General features: G+C 29.0%; 2 protein-coding genes across 4 annotated transcripts in view; one reads left to right on the top strand and one right to left on the bottom strand.

Moving 5' to 3' along the window:
- The window catches only part of LOC122512455 (putative uncharacterized protein DDB_G0282133), a 112,752-nt gene that overhangs the window by 44,889 nt on the left and 45,469 nt on the right, over nucleotides 1-22,394 (top strand). The gene's annotated exons all lie outside the window — the stretch shown is intronic.
- LOC122512469 lies at nucleotides 4,355-5,156 on the bottom strand. Its single transcript, XM_043628311.1, has one exon. It carries the CDS (start codon nucleotides 4,922-4,924, stop codon nucleotides 4,355-4,357), a length of 570 nt encoding a protein of 189 aa, XP_043484246.1. The 5' UTR covers nucleotides 4,925-5,156.

A 22,394-nucleotide genomic window follows, 5' to 3' on the forward strand; every position in this document is an offset into this window, starting at 1 on the left:
AATAATTGAATTCTTACAAATTTTTTTCGACTAATTTTATTTAAATTTTATTGACAGTAATCCAATTATTTACAAAATTCTTGAAAATAATTTAATTTTTGCAAAGAATTACATTAAAATATTGTTAAAAACAATTGAATTCTTTTAAAAAATGTCATTCAAATTGCAAGTAAAATAATTGAATTCCTGCGAAGAATTTTTTAAAAAATTGATTTTCTTCGTAAAAATTTAGTAACAATTGTACACGGAAAAAATTATAAAGTAACTTTTACTACTTTTATAGTAAAAAATTTCCGGTCAAGCATTTCTGGTAATTTTTACTACTTTTGGAGTAAATTTTGCTACGTTCGAAGTAAATATTTGTAAAAATTAGTAAAATTTATTTCGAACGTAGCAAAATTTACTCCAAAAGTAGTAAAAATTACCAGAAATTCTTTACCGGAAATTTTTTACTATAAAAGTAGTAAAAGTTACTTTATATTTTTCTCCGTGTATGTTAAATAATTTATTTCCTACAAAAACTTTATTATTTATGAAAATATTTGAATATTTGCAAAGTATTTTATAAACATTCTTTTATAGAATTGAATTGATGTAAGAAATTTTATTGAAATAGCAGATATTAAAAATAATGGAATTTCAAAAAGTTTTTGAAAATAATTGAATTATTTCTAAAAATTTTACTGAAATTTTCGAATAATTTTAATTTTAATAAATTTTAATAATTTTTTATTTCAACTTTTAACGAATTTAAAGTTGTGCAAATTCTCAACAAAAAAAAATAACAAAAAAGTAGCTTTTAGTGTCTAAATCTAAAAAAGTATTCAAATAGTATCAAATCGTAAAAAAGTAGTAAATAGTTGCTTTTAGTAGATGAGTGTAAAGTCTGTAAAAATCAAAATAGTTATATTTATAGTGTGAATTTTTAGAAATAATTAAATTTCAAAAGTGTTTTAAATTGAAATCTTTGAAAATTGTAATTTTGTTGCATATATCTGTAATAATATTAAAATATGTAATTTTAAATAAAATGATCAAAATTTGCAATAATTTTATGTAGGATATTTCAACAATTTCAGAAATAGTTTTTCAAAAATATTTTAAAAAATATTTAAGCTCCCATGAAAAAATAAAGCTTGATTTATTCATTTAATGAATTAATTTAATAATTATGAACATTAGGGACTTAATTATAGGAAGAGATTATAATAATAGATAGTAGATGAATAGTCGACAATAATAAATCAATTCGTGGCTAATGGGGGGGAATTTGATCTGAATTAGCAGAAGCTCATTACGATCTACATGCTATTAAATTCGCACCTCTAATTCGAGTAATCCTGTAATACATGATTGGGAAGGTCTTAAGTGCAAAGCACTGTATTTGAAACAAGTTAGTACAGTACATGCTGGGGCACAATTATTCCTTCATTGCCACTGAAATTTACACAAGTCTCATAACTGAGAAACCATAACGATACCTCGTTTATACATAATTAGCATAATATTATCATCATCAGAACTTGACTCACATTATTATTATTATTATTATTATTGATACTCGAATCAATTTTAATTTTTAGGAAACCTAATGATTAGAAAAAATAATAGAAATAGAAGATAATTTTCAGTTTTGAATAAAAATTTCAAATTCCTTTCTTTAATAATGTGAAATAATTTGTTTGGCCAATGATTAGGGTTTACGTTGATTTCATAGTAGGCAACATTTTACGTGACTCCAGTGGTGCATTAACGATGAAACGCATTCATTTTTGTTGTGTGATTGTGTGTATGCGTTGGAAGTAAAATCTCTTTTTACAGAAGCTACCTTTAACTCCTCCATCAAGGAGAAAGTGACGTGCAATCAGAAATAATAGTTAACTTGTGAATCTTATAATGTCCACCATAGTTCTGGCATTTAGCATTTATGTTTTCACATATGTTAAAATGTCAATTTCTAGGGAAAAGAAAACTAAGAGTCGGTTAGTTTGGTATTACAATAGAATGGAAGATTTTTTAATGAGTTATGTAATGTTTGTTTAGATTACGTTATAACGATTTTCTGCCTTGACTGTATATATATTCATATTCGATCTTTTGCTTGAGTGAAAATTGATAAGCGTACAATTACCACCGTGAATTTCTCAATTTTAAACAAACATTTCCTTGTATTATTAAAGAAGACCTCGAATAACATTAATTTTTTCGAATTATTTTCGGAAAATGCGACTTTCTTTCCTCATATTGCAACAAAATACCATTTTTGGTGTAAAATGATATACTTAGCTAGTAGTATAGCTAGGCCGGTTCTGGATAAAATCGGTAATGTAGATTCCTACTTACCGACCGAGAGGGTAAGTTACCGACCGTTGGTGGGGTATATGTAGGTAATTTACCGGCCGTTGGTGGGGTACCTCATTTGCATATATTTAAATTAGTTAACCCTTTTAATTGACGTTAGTGGGGTATCTAATTTGCATATATTTAAATTAGTTAACCCTTTTAATTGACGTTAGTGGGGTACCTGATTTGCATATATTCAAATTAGTTAACCCTTTTAATTTGCATATATTTAAATATGTGGCAAAGTTACTGAGCGTTGGTAGGGTACCTGATTTGCATATATTTAAATTAGTTAACCCTTTTAATTTGCATATATTTAAATATATAGAAAAGTTACAGATCGTTGGTGGGGTATCTGATTTGCATATGTAAATTAGTTAACCCTTTTAATTTGCATACGTTTTCTATTGTTTATTATTTAACTTTCATTGTTAACCCTTTTAGTTTATGGAAATTCCTCCCACTATCCACCCTTTTGGACGTAGAATATGCAAATACCACCCACCCTCTTCTATTGCTCTTAGTTAACCACCCCCTCCCTCCCACCCACTTTTTTCCTTTATATATATATTTCCAATATTACCACCCACCACCACCACCCACTTAGTATAAACCAGAAATTTCAAAAATCGTATAGAGAAGCGCGAGGGATTAAGCGTTCGCGAGATACCGCGCAGGCGTTGTGGGTAGTGGGAGTGGGTGGTGGTGGGTGGTGGTAAGGCCCAGTGCGCAGCAAAAGTGCGCGTACGGTTACCGCGTTGAGTGAGTGAAAGTTCCATGCGTCAGACCTGTCTGTCTGACTCTCACAGCTTGCTTCACTAATACTATAACACCATAGGGATAAAAATGTATTGTCCAAAAATATGTAAGCAAGTTTCAACTTGCCTTTTTTCAAGATAACAATAGTATTGTTTGAAAATTTTAAAGCATGTTTCAACCTGCATCTTGAATAGAATAAAGACATTGTCTAAAAAACCTTCAGACAGGTTTTAACATGCCTGTAGATAATAACAAAGACATTCCTTAAGAAACCTTTAAGTGACGTCATTTTCATGCGAGTTTGAACACGTCTTCTAAATGACTCTTCTTTTGAGGTAGTTGCGTGCGCAGTCATTTAAAGTGGGGGTAAAAGAGTGGGAGTTGAAGAAGAGTGGGGTTTACGGGATATAAGGTAGGTTGGAATCAACGATTCGAAACTTCTGTTAAAATTTCTTGCAGCTTTAGCAGTACCAGCAGCTTCAGCATCTACATCAACATTAGCAGTACTAGCAGCTTTAACAACTACATCATCATTTACTCATTTGGTAGGTAAATTTCATTTCTTTAATTAAAACATTTTATATTCCAAATTTTTTTTTCTTTTTCAAATTTAATATTAAAAAATCCATCTTTTTTTTGCTTACAGATATTAAAACAATGGAGTTCCAAAAAGTCAACGCCATTGGTCGTATGGAGAGCTTTCTACCAACGAAGCCACTTTCTGAGTTGACTGTTAATGAGTCATACAATGTAACTAAAATAAACAAGGTGCAGACGAAATATGGTTCTAGGATTGTAGTAGACCTGGATGCTGCATTTACCACTTTTCTGCCGGCAAGGTTCGAAAACTATTTGAAGCTGACCCTACCTCCTTCACAATGATGGAAGAAGCCGTGCAATCGGAAAAGTTGCGATTAAAATATATTGGTGGCAAATTTAATGTTATTGAATTTGAATAAAATATATATTCTAAGGTTATATTGTAAAAAATTATGTAAATATTTAAAGGTTTTAGATAATAAAAAAATTACTTTTAAATTAATTCTTTTATTACCTCACCTTCATATTTCAAATAATTTTTAAATTAATTGAATTTTGTATAAAATTGTATAAGTAAATTTTTATTAAAGTTAAAGGAAAAAAAAATTTAAAGTATATAATATTAAAGGAGTAGGTATATCAAGAAAGATAACCAACATTTTTAAAATTATAAATTTCATTTATTCATATGTATATAGAAAATTAAAACTTATTACAATAGTGTTTCATAATTTTCACAATATGATTTTAAATTAGTATTCACATCATCCACTTCATCGATACCATATGAAAAGTTTCTCAATTCACTTGTAACATTCAAAAACCAATTTCGAAGCTTAAATACATTGTTTACTGCACAATTTTCAGTTTGTGCAATATGATGTGTACATATAAGTGGTAATAATTCAGTTTTAATATTCTTAAACGCTGGACAGTCAATTTTTTCTAAATTGTGTACAATCATTAAATACTTTTCTAACCACTGCTTTTTTTCACAACCTTTAACGTAGATAGTTTTTGCTCCTCGTAAAGCATCTTGTAAAATGGTTCGAACTTCATCGTAGCACACATCTCCAGCCATCCAAGGTATTAAATGATAATTATTCGTCAACCACAGGTTCTTACTTTTATAACGTCCTGGTAGTGAATTCCAAGCACAAGGTGGTTCAAAAAGGTAAACTCTTGGTTGAGCATCTGACTCCAGAGGCACTATAGCCAACTCTTTGAAAATAAACTCATTGCAGGGTTTTTTAAAACCTTGAACGTCTACTATGAACTCCATTTTAGAATAGAAATGAGTATCTGCTTCAGAAATTTGTCTTACATACGTCTCCACTTCATCCTCCACACCACTTTGTTTCCCTCTCCACTTCTTATAACTTATTAATAATCCCAATGATTGGTTCGTACTATACTACACGGTCATGTATAACAAGGCAATATGAAGTTGATTCTTCAGGCAACGTCATTATTCATGTAAAGATCAGTGAATATTTGCATGAAGACTTCCACTGTCACAAGAATACATCTTATTAAGTTTAAAAATATTAATGTAAAAAAGTTATATATATATATATATATATATATATATATATATATATACATATATATATATATTAAAAAACGTTTCTTAAAGTTGACTTGAATTTTCTACAAAGTAAATTCAACTTTTCCAAATGTTAACTTTAACACTCTGTCTACTAATGTGACAGTTGCCATCTAAAATCTTCTATATGAGTTGTTGGAAAGAAATTGATTAATGACACATTTGCATCTACAGTTCATGCTTATACAGAATTCTTTAAAAACGGTTACAGTCATAAGCTTCTGCACTAGCAGTCTGGCATTCTGACTCAGTGAATTGATCACATGATTTCAGCCACATTGTAAGGCTTTACTAGATTTGATAAATGGTTAACTTCTTCAAATGTTAGTTTAAACTTTTCCAAATGTTAGCTTTAACTTTTATAAATGTTAACTTTAACTTTTCCAGTAGTTAACTTTAACTTCCTAAAAGTTAATCTTAACTTTTTCAATAATGCACAGAGAAAAATGGAGTATTCAACAGACTATCTGGAGGGACAAACAGACTATATTTAAGGTTAAATGTTTTGTAACCATCTCGGAGGGATAAATAGATACTTTGATGATCAAGTTGACTATCTCGGAGGAAAAAGTTATCTATCTAGAGAATCAGGCTAACACTTAAAACCTAACCCTCTAACTTTGGCTATCCAGTTTTCTCAGTGTGAAGGAGCAGAGAGAATTCCTTGTAAACAACATATATATATACACGGAAAAAAATTCTTGTGAAATTTACAGGATTTCCTGAGCCATCTATGAGCCACGGTTGATGTATCCACAAACGGTTGAGTTTGGAGAATACACAAACCAAACTGTGTGTGTGTGTTTCACAAACTGCAACAGACGAACTGTAGGATTTCTTGGTGCTATTACAGATTAATTTGTGCTACACCCAAACCAGCTTGTTGGAAACACTACACTGAAAGAAATGCTTTGACATTATCAACAATAAAAGTTTGGTTAGGAAATTTTCAGTAACTTGAAAATAAGGTTCTTTTATTTTAGCGAAACTCATCATAATAACAATAAACACAATTTTGAAAAACATAAGTACTACTTTGGCTGACAAAGTTTTTCAGAGGAAACATTTATTATATTATAATTCTATTTCAAAAATTTATTTATGTCATTTATATAAATGACAATGTCAATCATATTTAAATGTAACTCTGTGATTTGTCTCATTGTTTTACTACAATTTTTATATTAGTTTTGTCTATTCCGTTTTCTGTTTAATTCAACCATACTGAATGTCAGTATTAAGAACCCAGCTTTCGTGAGTGAAACAGGATGTTAGATGCGTTCGTTAAAAGCGTTGTGCGCAGACGTATTTGAAACAAACAAAATGGAATGGCAATATGGTTGTATTAGCCAGAATTATCACAGTTATCACGAATAATTTCTTTCAGTGTCAACTTGCCTGTATAAAGCACAACATAACCTATTCGTATATTCTACAAAAGACCTTGCGTTTTTCATAAGAAATTTTAAAGCGATTTTTTAAAGCGCCTTCTATCTGCATATAAAAAACTTCAAATTGACAAAAGTTTTATCGTTAAGAATAAAAAAATGTATAAGTAAAAACAATTTTTGACTTTTGTATATGAAAAAACAACTGAAAAACTATATAGAATTGTATTAATAACTAAGTCTTAATTTTTTTTTGGACGTAAGGTTCCCTTTACCTCGTGAGGATACATATGAAATTTAAATTACCAGTTAATAAATTTAAACTGAAAAAATTGAATTTCTTTTAAATATTTAAAAATATGGATTCATGTAAAATATATACTACACTGAGAAAGCTTTGGGTCAACAGCAGACTTTCGATAGGCTGCTACTGACTATTTTGGTGGAACGCTATAAGACTATACTTTTGGGTTGCTGCGGTACAATTTTGGGCGCGTGACAGTCCTAAAGTTGTTAAGCTGCAAACCAATGGCGGTATCCCCACTACTTTGGTAAGCTGCTCACCAACATTTTGGACAGTCACACACCCAAAATTGTACGGCAGCACACCAAAACTGTAGTGGAGCCGCTGTCACATATGTTGTTCCGCTACAGTTCCAAAGGTCTCTCAGTGTACATTTTGAGGTTATCATACTTATACTAAGTTAATTAAAAACGATTACAGCCCTAACACTCTAGCATTCTAACTCAGTGAATTGATAACATGGTTTTATTGACATTGTGAGGATTTAATAGATTTGGTAGATGGTTAACTTTTCCAATAGTTATCATTAACTTTTCTAAAAGTTAACTTTAAGTGTTTTCAATAGTTGACCTTAAGTTTTCAAAAAGTTAACTTTAACATTTTCAATAGTTGACCTTAACTTTTCAAAAAGTTAACTTTAACATTTTCAATAGTTAACTTTAACATTTTCAATAGTTAACCTTAACTCTTGTAAAAGTTAACTTTAACTTTTCCAATAGTTAACTTAAACTTTTCAAAAAGTTAACTTTAACTTCTCTAAAAGTTAACTTTAACTTTTTCAAAAGTTAACTTCAATTTGACTGGTATCATTGTTTTCTTAATACCAACAGTATAGTGAAAATACAATCTTTGTATTATAAGGACACAATGATACCAGTCAAAATAAATTTAACTTTTTCAATAGTTAACCTTAACTTTTATAAAAGTTAACTTTAACTTTTTCAATAGTTAACTTTAACTTTTGTAAAAGTTAACTCTAACTTTTCCAATAGTTAACTTTAACTTTTCAAAAAGTTAACTTTAACTTTTCCAATAGTAAACTTCAACTTTTCAAAAAGTTAACTTTAACTTTTCAAATAGTTGACTTCAACTTTTCAAATAGTTGACTTCAACTTTTCAAAAAGTTAACTTTAACTTTTCCAATAGTTAACTTCAACTTTTCAAATAGTTGACTTCAATTTGACTGGTATCATTGTTTTCTTAATACAAACAGTATAGTAAAAATACAATCTTTTTATTATAAGGACACAATGATGCCAGTCAAAATAACTTTAACTTTTTAAATAGTTGACTTCAACTTTTCAAATTTTTTGTCAAATATATAATAATGCACAGTTATAATTACTTTAAAGTACATACTGAATGAGCGCGTGAAGTTTACATTTTATGAAAATAGTGTTATTTTACAAATTAATTAAACAAGAAATATGATATTCAATATTTAAAAAATCATGGTGTCCGACTATAGATGCAACCATTGTTGAGTAGCGCAATGAGTAGCACAAATTTTTGTTGATAATTAATAATAAATATTAAATCTTATACACGGAGAGAAATTTGTAGGAGTGGGTAACCACTCCTATATGGTTAGGGTGACCATCGTTAATGCTACATATACGGACATCCTTGTAGAATGTAGTATACCGTATAGAAATTTCCCTACTTCGCTTTATTTAAAAAGGGGGGCTGATGAGGAATTAGTAAGGCCAACCACACTAATAATTTCTAGATAGGTGATAATCGGACACTGACTATAATGCCCTCATCTTCAGATAGGTAAATCTATCTGGATCTGTTTATATCCCTATTAAATTTTTCAATCCGGCCCTGACTAGAATACCTCTAGTTAAATTCACACATTCTGATATTCTACTCAGGTACTGACAACGCGATCTAGTTAGAACCTCTATTTTTCATCATCAACTGATATTTCAAGCGTGACGAAATTAGATAGGTCGTGATGAATTTTTCTAGTTTGAGACTCACTGGCGAAAGGGAATCTATTGCAGATTTTGTAAAAAGTGTCTGTGTTCAGAGAATACAAATTTCACAAGCTTTCCAACACTTTTAAAAAATTTATTGTGAAATGAAAGTAGCTTGTGTAAGCATTAACCTGTCATTTTAAAGGAAAATTCAATCCTTTAAAATTTTGAGGTTATAAATGGGTGATTAAATTTAAAATGTCATTTTCATGTCCTGCCCAAAAATCTGGAATACTATTTCATATATAAAAGTTTTTGAAGTCAATTAATTTTCTTAATCACTACTTCTACTTAAATTAATAATTCTTAGTCGCTAGAAATTCTCTGAAAAAATTTGGCAGAAGAATTAGAAGCAAAATGTCAGTGGTGTCCCCTGTCCGCACTTAAGAAATCAGAACTTTACGTAATAATAAAAATTTTGATTCTCACATTTTTAGTACCAGAAAAATTATTTTGTACAGCTAAGAGTCTATATTTTTATATAGTAATTGTGCTAGCAGAATAATTTTGATCCAGTGTTAGAAAAAAAATCAAAATCGCCTGTCCGTAAGTTTCATATTTTTAAGTAATTATCGCAAATTTTGAATATCATGTCTGATATTTAAATAACCTAGTGCAGATAATTGCCTTATTAAGCGTTAATAGTATTGGTGATATGTATATAGCTTCTTAAAGAAAAAACATTATAACATTCTATCACATCTATAACTTGTACGGTTAGTGGCAGAAAGCAAGTATCACTTTGTCGAGCACACGATGTCAGTGGTGTCCCTATCAAAAACTTGTTCATAATATTAATATTTTTTAAATATTATTGTATCTCTTTTTCAGGTATTACACGTACTTTAAAAACCGCACCGACTTTAACTTAAAAATAAAGTCTTTCTTTTTCGAAATTGAGAAATGAAGCAAAATGTCAGTGGTGTCCCTTGTCAGTGGTGTCCACTCAAAATTCTGTTTCTTGCAGCTTATTATTTTATTTTTAATAAATTTGTGTTAAATTTACTCCTTATATGCAGTTTATGAAGATATGATACTGGATTGTAATTTATAGGCTGATTTTATTCTCACTATTAAAAAAAATTATCAGTGAAATCTTTCAAAAATGTCAGTGGTGTCCCTCAATGTTCATATGTCTTTTTAGTCTTCAAAAGTATATTAATTTATGGCAGAACTCATTACAAATATTTTTTAAGTCTTGTTGAAACATTTATTATTGTAATTTGAAATATTTTAACTTTTTAAAGTTGTAAGAATTGATTTGAGAAAAGAATAAACGAAAACAGAAAATTTCTTATCATTTCTGCCTATCGTTTTTCACCTGGTGAAAATTAAAATTTGCTTCCAGCTGCTCGACCACTATTATTTTTGTCCATCATATATTCTAGTCAACCAAAATAGAGTATCGTTAAGTTCAAAATCCAACATCGAAAAATCAAAGTTAGTAGGATCAAAAATGACATTTTAAATTTAATCACCCAAATATATATAAATTGTATAGTCTTTGATCAACTCAAACAAAAATCATTAACTAATTGACAAAAATTGGAATCAAAGATTCCATATTCCACAACACTGAAATATTTTCTTACAAAATTGACCATTTTAGATGAATTCGGAAACACTCACGAATTTTTTCAATAGAATTGAAACGTGCTGTCATAGTCAACGCATGCACTCACGTTAAACTTCGACAATACTTGATAGTAGTGACTACAATCAGAGAGTTAGCATAAGTAGGGGGAAGTCCTCTAGTACCGGACACCTAAGCGTTTCATAAAAATAAAACTATTTAAAAAAATATGACTTCATTTATGAATTAATTAACTCTACAATATATAACACCAAAATCAATTAACAAAAATACAATATTTTCATAAACTTTTTTTAAGTTCAATTTAGTTTTGGTGAAAAAATACTGCAATTTTGATATTTTTCCTAGTACCGAACAGTCTAAAACTTTTAATTTTTACTATCCATTTCTCATAGTGTAGAATTTAAATATTATATTATTAACTTCTAATAAGCTTTAATTCAATTTTCCAGCAAGAAACAATAAAAAAATTATCTTTTTTTACTTTATAAATCCAAAATATCTGACACATGTCCGACTATAGAAAAAATAAAAAAAATTCTCCGCCTACTGAAGCATTCGTTATTTTTCATTAAAATGATTATATTTTACTAAATACTTGAGTATTTGTAACAAGATTATATGTGACCAGGTCTGAGAAAAGGGACCCTACTTACCAAAAAATCGATTTTTTTATGATGGTTTCTTATAGTTTAAGATCCTAGAAATACAATGCAATCAGTCCCGATTGTTAAAAAAAAATTTTTTGCAATTGTTTAAACAAATTAAAAAAAAATTTTGCAAAAATTTTTTTTATGAAAATATAAGTAATTTTACGACAAAAATTACTCTTGTTTGTCTAAGTGTCAAGAATATTTCCCCTAAATCTTAAATTGAATGCCTAAATCATTTACAAAAAATTCGACTTAATTCCTCGAAGATGATCCCCAAGTATACCCGTCATCGGCAACCTGGTTGTGCAAGTCAAAAAATAACTATGGATTATTGTAGAGTTCAGAATTATTCATTATTGTATCAGTTCTGAACTTGCATAAAAAATTTCAGATCTCTAGGACATCCGGAAGACTTTTAAATTAATTTTGAAAATTCCATAATTTGCCTTTTGCAAAGTAAATTGTTTATAACAATTACAGGGTTGTTTGAACAATTATTTAACCATGAAAATCGGATTCAGCATAAAAAAAATACATATAGAACACTCATCATGTTAATTTAAAAATGTAAAATGTTTCAAGAAATCTAATTTATTTGGATAGAAAACTTTAAACGCGTTTTTCTCGAAAAGTTGATTTTGGTAAGTAGGTCCCTTTTCTCAGACCCGGTACATATGATTTTTATTCATGAAAGACTCCTTTGATCGATAATGAGCTTAAAAAACAAGTAGCTACTTGTCAATAATATAAGATCGTATCCTTAAGGTTATGTTATTCAATGGTCGCGTGACTTATAGTAAAGTATATAATGTATAGTATAGTAAAGTATAGTAAAGTATATGATGTATAGTAAAGTATATGATGTTAACATATTTCGAAGTCAGCTTATGTAACTAAAGTGACCATCTAAGAATATCTTGTTTAGCACAATTGTCAACTTTTTGAAATGTTAAAGTCAACTATTTAAATAGTTGAAATTAACTTTTTTGAAAAGTTAAAGTTATTTTGACTGGCATCATTGTGTCCTTATAATACAAAGATTGTATTTTTACAATACTGTTTGTATTAGGAAAACAATGATACCAGTCAAATTGAAGTCAACTATTTGAAAAGTTGAAGTTAACTATTGGAAAAGATAAAGTTAACTTTTACAAAAGTTAAGGTTAACTATTGAAAATGTTAAAGTTAACTATTTGAAAAGTTGAATTCAACTATTTGAAAAGTTAAAGTCAACTATTTGAAAAGTTGAAGTAGACTATTTAAAAAGTTAAAGTTATTTTGACTGGCATCATTGTGTCCTTATAATACAAAGATTGTATTTTTACTATACTGTTTGTATTAAGAAAACAATGATACCAGTCAAATTGAAGTCAACTATTTGAAAAGTTGAAGTTAACTATTGGAAAAGTTAAAGCTAACTTTTTGAAAAGTTGAAGTCAACTATTTGAAAAGTTGAAGTCAACTATTTGAAAAGTTAAAGTTAACTTTTTGAAAAGTTGAAGTTAACTATTGGAAAAGTTAAAGTTAACTTTTTGAAAAGTTAAAGTTAACTATTGGAAAAGTTAGAGTTAACTTTTACAAAAGTTAAAGTTAACTATTGAAAAAGTTAAAGTTAACTTTTATAAAAGTTAAGGTTAACTTTTATAAAAGTTAAGGTTAACTATTGAAAAAGTTAAATTTATTTTGACTGGTATCATTGTGTCCTTATAATACAAAGATTGTATTTTCACTATACTGTTGGTATTAAGAAAAAAATGATACCAGTCAAATTGAAGTTAACTTTTGGAAAAGTTAAAGTTAACTTTTAGAGAAGTTAAAGTTAACTTTTTGAAAAGTTTAAGTTAACTATTGGAAAAGTTAAAGTTAACTTTTACAAGAGTTAAGGTTAACTATTGAAAATGTTAAAGTTAACTATTGAAAATGTTAAAGTTAACTTTTTGAAAAGTTAAGGTCAACTATTGAAAATGTTAAAGTTAACTTTTTGAAAAGTTAAGGTCAACTATTGAAAACACTTAAAGTTAACTTTTAGAAAAGTTAATGATAACTATTGGAAAAGTTAACCATCTACCAAATCTATTAAATCCTCACAATGTCAATAAAACCATGTTATCAATTCACTGAGTTAGAATGCTAGAGTGTTAGGGCTGTAATCGTTTTTAATTAACTTAGTATAAGTATGATAACCTCAAAATGTACACTGAGAGACCTTTGGAACTGTAGCGGAACAACATATGTGACAGCGGCTCCACTACAGTTTTGGTGTGCTGCCGTACAATTTTGGGTGTGTGACTGTCCAAAATGTTGGTGAGCAGCTTACCAAAGTAGTGGGGATACCGCCATTGGTTTGCAGCTTAACAACTTTAGGACTGTCACGCGCCCAAAATTGTACCGCAGCAACCCAAAAGTATAGTCTTATAGCGTTCCACCAAAATAGTCAGTAGCAGCCTATCGAAAGTCTGCTGTTGACCCAAAGCTTTCTCAGTGTAGTATATATTTTACATGAATCCATATTTTTAAATATTTAAAAGAAATTCAATTTTTTCAGTTTAAATTTATTAACTGGTAATTTAAATTTCATATGTATCCTCACGAGGTAAAGGGAACCTTACGTCCAAAAAAAAATTAAGACTTAGTTATTAATACAATTCTATATAGTTTTTCAGTTGTTTTTTCATATACAAAAGTCAAAAATTGTTTTTACTTATACATTTTTTTATTCTTAACGATAAAACTTTTGTCAATTTGAAGTTTTTTATATGCAGATAGAAGGCGCTTTAAAAAATCGCTTTAAAATTTCTTATGAAAAACGCAAGGTCTTTTGTAGAATATACGAATAGGTTATGTTGTGCTTTATACAGGCAAGTTGACACTGAAAGAAATTATTCGTGATAACTGTGATAATTCTGGCTAATACAACCATATTGCCATTCCATTTTGTTTGTTTCAAATACGTCTGCGCACAACGCTTTTAACGAACGCATCTAACATCCTGTTTCACTCACGAAAGCTGGGTTCTTAATACTGACATTCAGTATGGTTGAATTAAACAGAAAACGGAATAGACAAAACTAATATAAAAATTGTAGTAAAACAATGAGACAAATCACAGAGTTACATTTAAATATGATTGACATTGTCATTTATATAAATGACATAAATAAATTTTTGAAATAGAATTATAATATAATAAATGTTTCCTCTGAAAAACTTTGTCAGCCAAAGTAGTACTTATGTTTTTCAAAATTGTGTTTATTGTTATTATGATGAGTTTCGCTAAAATAAAAGAACCTTATTTTCAAGTTACTGAAAATTTCCTAACCAAACTTTTATTGTTGATAATGTCAAAGCATTTCTTTCAGTGTAGTGTTTCCAACAAGCTGGTTTGGGTGTAGCACAAATTAATCTGTAATAGCACCAAGAAATCCTACAGTTCGTCTGTTGCAGTTTGTGAAACACACACACACAGTTTGGTTTGTGTATTCTCCAAACTCAACCGTTTGTGGATACAACAACCGTGGCTCATAGATGGCTCAGGAAATCCTGTAAATTTCACAAGAATTTTTTTCCGTGTATATATATGATGTTTACAAGGAATTCTCTCTGCTCCTTCACACTGAGAAAACTGGATAGCCAAAGTTAGAGGGTTAGGTTTTAAGTGTTAGCCTGATTCTCTAGATAGATAACTTTTTCCTCCGAGATAGTCAACTTGATCATCAAAGTATCTATTTATCCCTCCGAGATGGTTACAAAACATTTAACCTTAAATATAGTCTGTTTGTCCCTCCAGATAGTCTGTTGAATACTCCATTTTTCTCTGTGCATTATTGAAAAAGTTAAGATTAACTTTTAGGAAGTTAAAGTTAACTACTGGAAAAGTTAAAGTTAACATTTATAAAAGTTAAAGCTAACATTTGGAAAAGTTTAAACTAACATTTGAAGAAGTTAACCATTTATCAAATCTAGTAAAGCCTTACAATGTGGCTGAAATCATGTGATCAATTCACTGAGTCAGAATGCCAGACTGCTAGTGCAGAAGCTTATGACTGTAACCGTTTTTAAAGAATTCTGTATAAGCATGAACTGTAGATGCAAATGTGTCATTAGTCAATTTCTTTCCAACAACTCATATAGAAGATTTTAGATGGCAACTGTCACATTAGTAGACAGAGCATTAAAGTTAACATTGGGAAAAGTTGAATTTACTTTGTAGAAAATTCAAATCAACTTTAAGAAACGTTATATATATATAACTTTTTTACATTAATATTTTTAAACTTAATAAGATGTATTCTTGTGACAGTGGAAGTCTTCATGCAAATATTCACTGATCTTTACGTGAATAATGACGTTGCCTGAGGAATCAACTTCATATTGCCTTGTTATACATGATCGTGTAGTATAGGACGAACCAATCATTAGGATTATTAAGAAGTTATAAGAAGTGGAGAGGGAAACAAAGTGGTGTGGAGGATGAAGTGGAGACGTATGTAAGACAAATTTCTGAAGCAGATACTCATTTCTATTCTAAAATGGAGTTCATAGTAGACGTTCAAGGTTTTAAAAAACCCTGCAATGAGTTTATTTTCAAAGAGTTGGCTATAGTGCCTCTGGAGTCAGATGCTCAACCAAGAGTTTACCTTTTTGAACCACCTTGTGCTTGGAATTCACTACCAGGACGTTATAAAAGTAAGAACCTGTGGTTGACGAATAATTATCATTTAATACCTTGGATGGCTGGAGATGTGTGCTACGATGAAGTTCGAACCATTTTACAAGATGCTTTACGAGGAGCAAAAACTATCTACGTTAAAGGTTGTGAAAAAAAGCAGTGGTTAAAAAAGTATTTAATGAATGTACACAATTTAGAAAAATTGACTGTCCAGCGTTTAAGAATATTAAAACTGAATTATTACCACTTATATGTACACATCATATTGCACAAACTGAAAATTGTGCAGTAAACAATGTATTTAAGCTTCGAAATTGGTTTTTGAATGTTACAAGTGAATTGAGAAACTTTTCATATGGTATCGATGAAGTGGATGATGTGAATACTAATTTAAAATCATATTATGAAAATTATGAAACACTATTGTAATAAGTTTTAATTTTCTATATACATATGAATAAATGAAATTTATAATTTTAAAAATGTTGGTTATCTTTCTTGATATACCTACTCCTTTAATATTATATACTTTAAATTTTTTTTTCCTTTAACTTTAATAAAAATTTACTTATACAATTTTATACAAAATTCAATTAATTTAAAAATTATTTGAAATATGAAGGTGAGATAATAAAAGAATTCATTTAAAAGTAATTTTTTTATTATTTAAAACCTTTAAATATTTACATAATTTTTTACAATATAACCTTAGAATATATATTTTATTCAAATTCAATAACATTAAATTTGCCACCAATATATTTTAATCGCAACTTTTCCGATTGCACGGCTTCTTCCATCATTGTGAAGGAGGTAGGGTCAGCTTCAAATAGTTTTGCGAACCTTGCCGGCAGAAAAGTGGTAAATGCAGCATCCAGGTCTACTACAATCCTAGAACCATATTTCGTCTGCACCTTGTTTATTTTAGTTACATTGTATGACTCGTTAACAGTCAACTCAGAAAGTGGCTTCGTTGGTAGAAAGCTCTCCATACGACCAATGGCGTTGACTTTTTGGAACTCCATTGTTTTAATATCTGTAAGCAAAGAAAAAAAGATGGACTTTTTAATATTAAATTTGAAAAAGAAAAAACAATTTGGAATATAAAATGTTTTAATTAAAGAAATGAAATTTACCTACCAAATGAGTAAATGATGCTGTAGTTGTTAAAGCTGCTAGTACTGCTAATGTTGATGTAGATGCTGAAGCTGCTGGTACTGCTAAAGCTGCAAGAAATTTTAACAGAAGTTTCGAATCGTTGATTCCAACCTACCTTATATCCCGTAAACCCCACTCTTCTTCAACTCCCACTCTTTTACCCCCACTTTAATGACTGCGCACGCAACTACCTCAAAAGAAGAGTCATTTAGAAGACGTGTTCAAACTCGCATGAAAATGACGTCACTAAAAGGTTTCTTAAGGAATGTCTTTGTTATTATCTACAGGCATGTTAAAACCTGTCTGAAGGTTTTTTAGACAATGTCTTTATTCTATTCAAGGTGCAGGTTGAAACATGCTTTAAAATTTTCAAACAATACTATTGTTATCTTGAAAAAAGGCAAGTTGAAACTTGCTTACATATTTTTGGACAATACATTTATCCCCATGGTGCTGTAGTACCAGTGAAGCATGCTGCAAGAGTCAGGTAGACAGGTCTGACGCATGAAACTTTCACTCACTCAACGCGGTAACCGTACGCGCACTTTTGCTGCGCACTGGGCCTTACCACCACCCACCACCACCCACTCCCACTACCCACAACGCCTGCGCGGTATCTCGCGAACGCTTAATCCCTCGCGCTTCTCTATACGATTTTTGAAATTTCTGGTTTATACTAAGTGGGTGGTGGTGGTGGGTGGTAATATTGGAAATATATATATAAAGGAAAAAAGTGGGTGGGAGGGAGGGGGGGTTGTTAACTAAGAGCAATAGAAGAGGGTGGGTGGTATTTGCATATTCTATATCCAAAAGGGTGGAGAGTGGGTGGAATTTGCATAAACTAAAAGGGTTAACAATGAAAGTTAAATAATAAACAATAGAAAACGTATGCAAATTAAAAGGGTTAACTAATTTACATATGCAAATCAGGTACCCCACCAAAGCTCTGTAACTTTTCTATATATTTAAATATATGCAAATTAAAAGGGTTAACTAATTTAAATATATGCAAATCAGGTACCCTACCAACGCTCAGTAACTTTGCCACATATTTAAATATATGCAAATTAAAAGGGTTAACTAATTTGAATATATGCAAATCAGGTACCCCACTAACGTCAATTAAAAGGGTTAACTAATTTAAATATATGCAAATTAGATACCCCACTAACGTCAATTAAAAGGGTTAACTAATTTAAATATATGCAAATGAGGTACCCCACCAACGGCCGGTAAATTACCTACATATACCCCACCAACGGTCGGTAACTTACCCTCTCGGTCGGTAAGTAGGAATCTACATTACCGATTTTATCCAGAACCGGCCTAGCTATACTACTTTAGCTACTTATGCTTCTTCTAATCGTAAAAAAGTAGTTAGTAGATGAGTACAAAGCCTGATAAATTTATTAATTGCTGTCTAATCTCAATCTGTTGACAATCAACTAATTGTTTCTTTGTTTTGTTCTGGAAAAACAAACAACTACTGATTAATAATGATTTGCAAAAATCCATCTCAAGTCGATTATAGAGTTAAGAAGATTAAAATAATGATCAAAGAGAAGTGTCCCTTTGGCTATAAGAATGAAAAATCTTGTTGCAGAAATTTTCTTCTAATGATGCTTCTTTTATAATCGTGACTGTTTGCACGAAATGAAATTTACCTTATCCAAATAAGTGACGGATTTAAAGATCAATTATATACTTGTACTTATTCCTTTTGTCTTTCCTATGCAATTTGACAATTTAAAGCTATAATTTACTCGCGCACAACAATAATATGAAGATCAATCAACGAAGAAATTATTGTTTTAAACGACAGCAAGAGAGAATGCAAGTAAGAAAAAAAAGGAAGAATTCAATGCCGAGAGATGATATACATTTAATCATTATACACTGACAATAATTTATTTCCCCAGGTAATCCCTGCGCAGTTCAATTATAAAATAGCAATATCAACAGAATAATTACGAAATACTCTTGACCCATGAGATAAAGTGGAAAATTTCCTAATCAAATTTTATCACTATTACCATATTCCATCTCTCATAAAGTACATGATATACTCATTTAGAAGATTATTTACACATCTCAGATATTTCGAAAATATTCCAAAACCATTTTCATAAAATTAGAGAAATGAAAGAAAAACTTTAAAAGGTAGGAAAAGGGGGAAGGGGGGGGGGGTTCTCCGTACTGCTTCGTTTGCTCTCTACTTTTTTTCAACTATTACTGTGTATCTAATAATTCTCTCTTTCTAGTTTATTCGTGTGTGCAAACAAAAGAAAAAGATACGTGGAAAGACAAAAGATAAAAATAAAAGGATGATTGGTCCTATTGTGTTCTATTTCATTGTATGGAAAAAAAACTCGATTCCTTTTTTTTTGGAATCAAACTGTTTCGTGTAATAAACTATCAGATATTTACGCCCTTCTCTCACTCTCTCTCCTATATTTATGTCCTTCCTATAATTTCTGATGATTTGCAAACTATTTTACGTAAAACTGCGAAAGCCATCATCTTTGTGTGAAAGACCACGACCTGCATAAATTTATAAATTGAAAGAAAGTGAAACTCGTTTCTCACGCTTAAAGATGATGAGCGAAAACGATAGACTTAATAAATAATAACTCTCGGGGTCGTACCCTTAAAAAAAATAAACCCCCTTTCCCCATCTTCCCTTTCCCTAAATCTGTTACATACATATACGTACTTTAATTAAGAAAAGTTTCCACTTTGTTTCTATTTACAAAGGTAAAAAAAAGTTTTGGAATAAGTTAATGATAAGAAACACTTTTTTGTTGTTGTTTTAATCTTGTATAATGTATGAAAGCTATGAAGAATATAACGAGGATGAAACACGACTCTTCTATTACAAGTTGCATTTTAGTCGAGAGTCTCCTGACATTTACGGAAAGAAGGGAAACGAATAAGAAGGTAAATCGCCTTCCAGTCAAACAGTTCGTCTTCACCATAAGATCAAAACTTTTTAAAAACATTCGTGATGAATAGCTCTCGAAACATCATCCTCCTCTTTAAATTATGGTTTCAATATGTACGCATAATCAATTTTCTCTTCGTTTCCAAAGTGAAACTGGAAAATTGATTTCTAGCTGAAAGGAAATTCGGAAATGTGCCGCAAATCAATTCTACTTCTTTGCCTATTCTATTCGTAATTATGCTATCAATATGGGAAGCTAATGATAATTAGATTTTGTAATTAACAATTAAATTTTTTAACAATTGCAACACTAACAGAGAAAATCGACTCAAAGTGAAATATCGGATGGAAAAAATTATTCGATTCAAATAAAGGATTTGTTGACTATTATCGAACAAATATTTATATCAATCAAATATTTATATCAAATAAATATTTATTTATCAAATAAAATATTCATTTATATCTTTATTTCTTCACTTCAGAGATTATTTCACAATAATCCCTATGTATTTTCTTATGAATTTTAAAAATTTAATATTTTTCCAGTACTTTGGATAAAATTCCCTAAAAAAAAAGACTCTACCCGAATAAGTTCTCAAATTCGAGGATTCACTGTAATCAAAATTCAATAACAGAATTTTTATTCTTTCACTTTAATTTCCTGACTGCGTTTGGCATCATGTTTTGCCACGTGTAACAATAACAAAAAATAAAATACTGTTAACGAAAACAATGGTTCGCTGATTTTATTAATCTATCGAGTGCTCTATATTGTTTATTCGTCTATATAGTAAATATTTGCCGAATTTAATAAACCAATCACTGGTATTTCATTAAAATATATGACGGTATTTACCTGTATGTGAATACATTATTCATACACCTTATAGAGCTGCACCAATTTCAAACATCCGTTGATTAGCTTTATTGACAGATTGATTACTCCATTCAGGCATGAATTATTTTAAATACCCATATGTATAATTTTACTTTATGTAAACATCGTGCTATGTTTGATATTAAATTCTAATTAAATTCTAATTCGGATTTAAAGAGCAGTTTATTTCGTCAATAAATATACCCGTAAAGCAAAAGGGGAATTTCTTTTAATTTATGTAAACTCACTTACAACCCAGTGGGCAGAAAACCATGTTCGTTTCAAAAGAGTTCTCAGAACGTTTTCAGAACGTTTCATGTTCGACAAAAATAAGGTTCTAAAACCCTAAAGAATATTTTTATTCACTCTTAAAATAATTAGATACACAAAAAAAAATGTTTGAAATATACATTCATTTTTGAATATAAATTGTAATATTATTCGAAACATCAGCAGTTTTTTTAAAATAAATATTTAATCACTATTATTATTTTTCCACAAGAATTAAGATTTTTTAAACAAAAATTCTTTGACATTTAATAATTAATCAGAATTGCTATTGTAACTTATCCAAAATTATTTTCAAGGTTTCAATTCAATTATTTTCCACAATTTTTAACTAAAATTCTTCTCTAATTCAATTATATTTCTTTAATTTTTGAAAAAGCTCCATAAGAATTCAATTCTTTTAAAAAAGAAAAAGTTTATCTAAAATATTTCTGAAATCCATTTGTTTACAATTCAATTTTATGAAATTTTAATAATCTGAAAATTTTTCATTTAAATATTTATTAAAAAATACAACTAATTTTAACAAAATTAAAAAAAAAATTTCAGAAAAATAACTTCTTTAGAATTTTTAATAAAAAGTTTTTAAAATTCTACTTTTCTAAAACTTCAATTTGAAACTTTTTAAAATTCAATCTTTATTAATAATATTAAATATTACCTAATTTAATATTATACAAAATGAAAATACTTATAAATTGTTATAGAAAAACTAATTAATGTTAATGCAAAATACGGTTTTATTTAAATCTATTTTCTAAGAAAAACAGAATTTTATTTATTTCAATAATATTAATGCAAAAAAAAAAATTAGACATAAATTTATTATAATTTTGGTAACTTTTTACAATTTTCAATCAAAAAAAGTTTATTTTTTACATAGAATTTTATTAAAATTTTTGAAAATAATTCATCCATTCATTCATTTCATTGTTTTAAAGTATTTTATGGAAATTTTGTGAAAATAATTAAATTCTTTTAAGGAATTCAATTTAATATTTATTGACAATAATTGAATTCAATTAAAATTGTATTGACAATAATTGAATTCTTATAAAGAATTTTATAACAATTTTTTAAAAAAATTGAATTCTTGCGAAGAATTCTATGCGAATTTTTGAAAATAATTTAATTCTTATAAATTTTTTCGGGTGGAATTTAATTTAAATTTTATTGAAAATAATTCAATTTTAATATAGAATTTTATTAAAATTTATTTAAAAATATAATAGCATTCTATCCAGAAATTTTATTAAAATTATATGTTGAAAATAATTGAATTTCTGTAA

The sequence above is a fragment of the Leptopilina heterotoma genome, unplaced genomic scaffold, assembly GCF_015476425.1.
Source record: "Leptopilina heterotoma isolate Lh14 unplaced genomic scaffold, ASM1547642v1 Lhet_99, whole genome shotgun sequence".
NCBI lineage: Eukaryota > Metazoa > Arthropoda > Insecta > Hymenoptera > Figitidae > Leptopilina > Leptopilina heterotoma.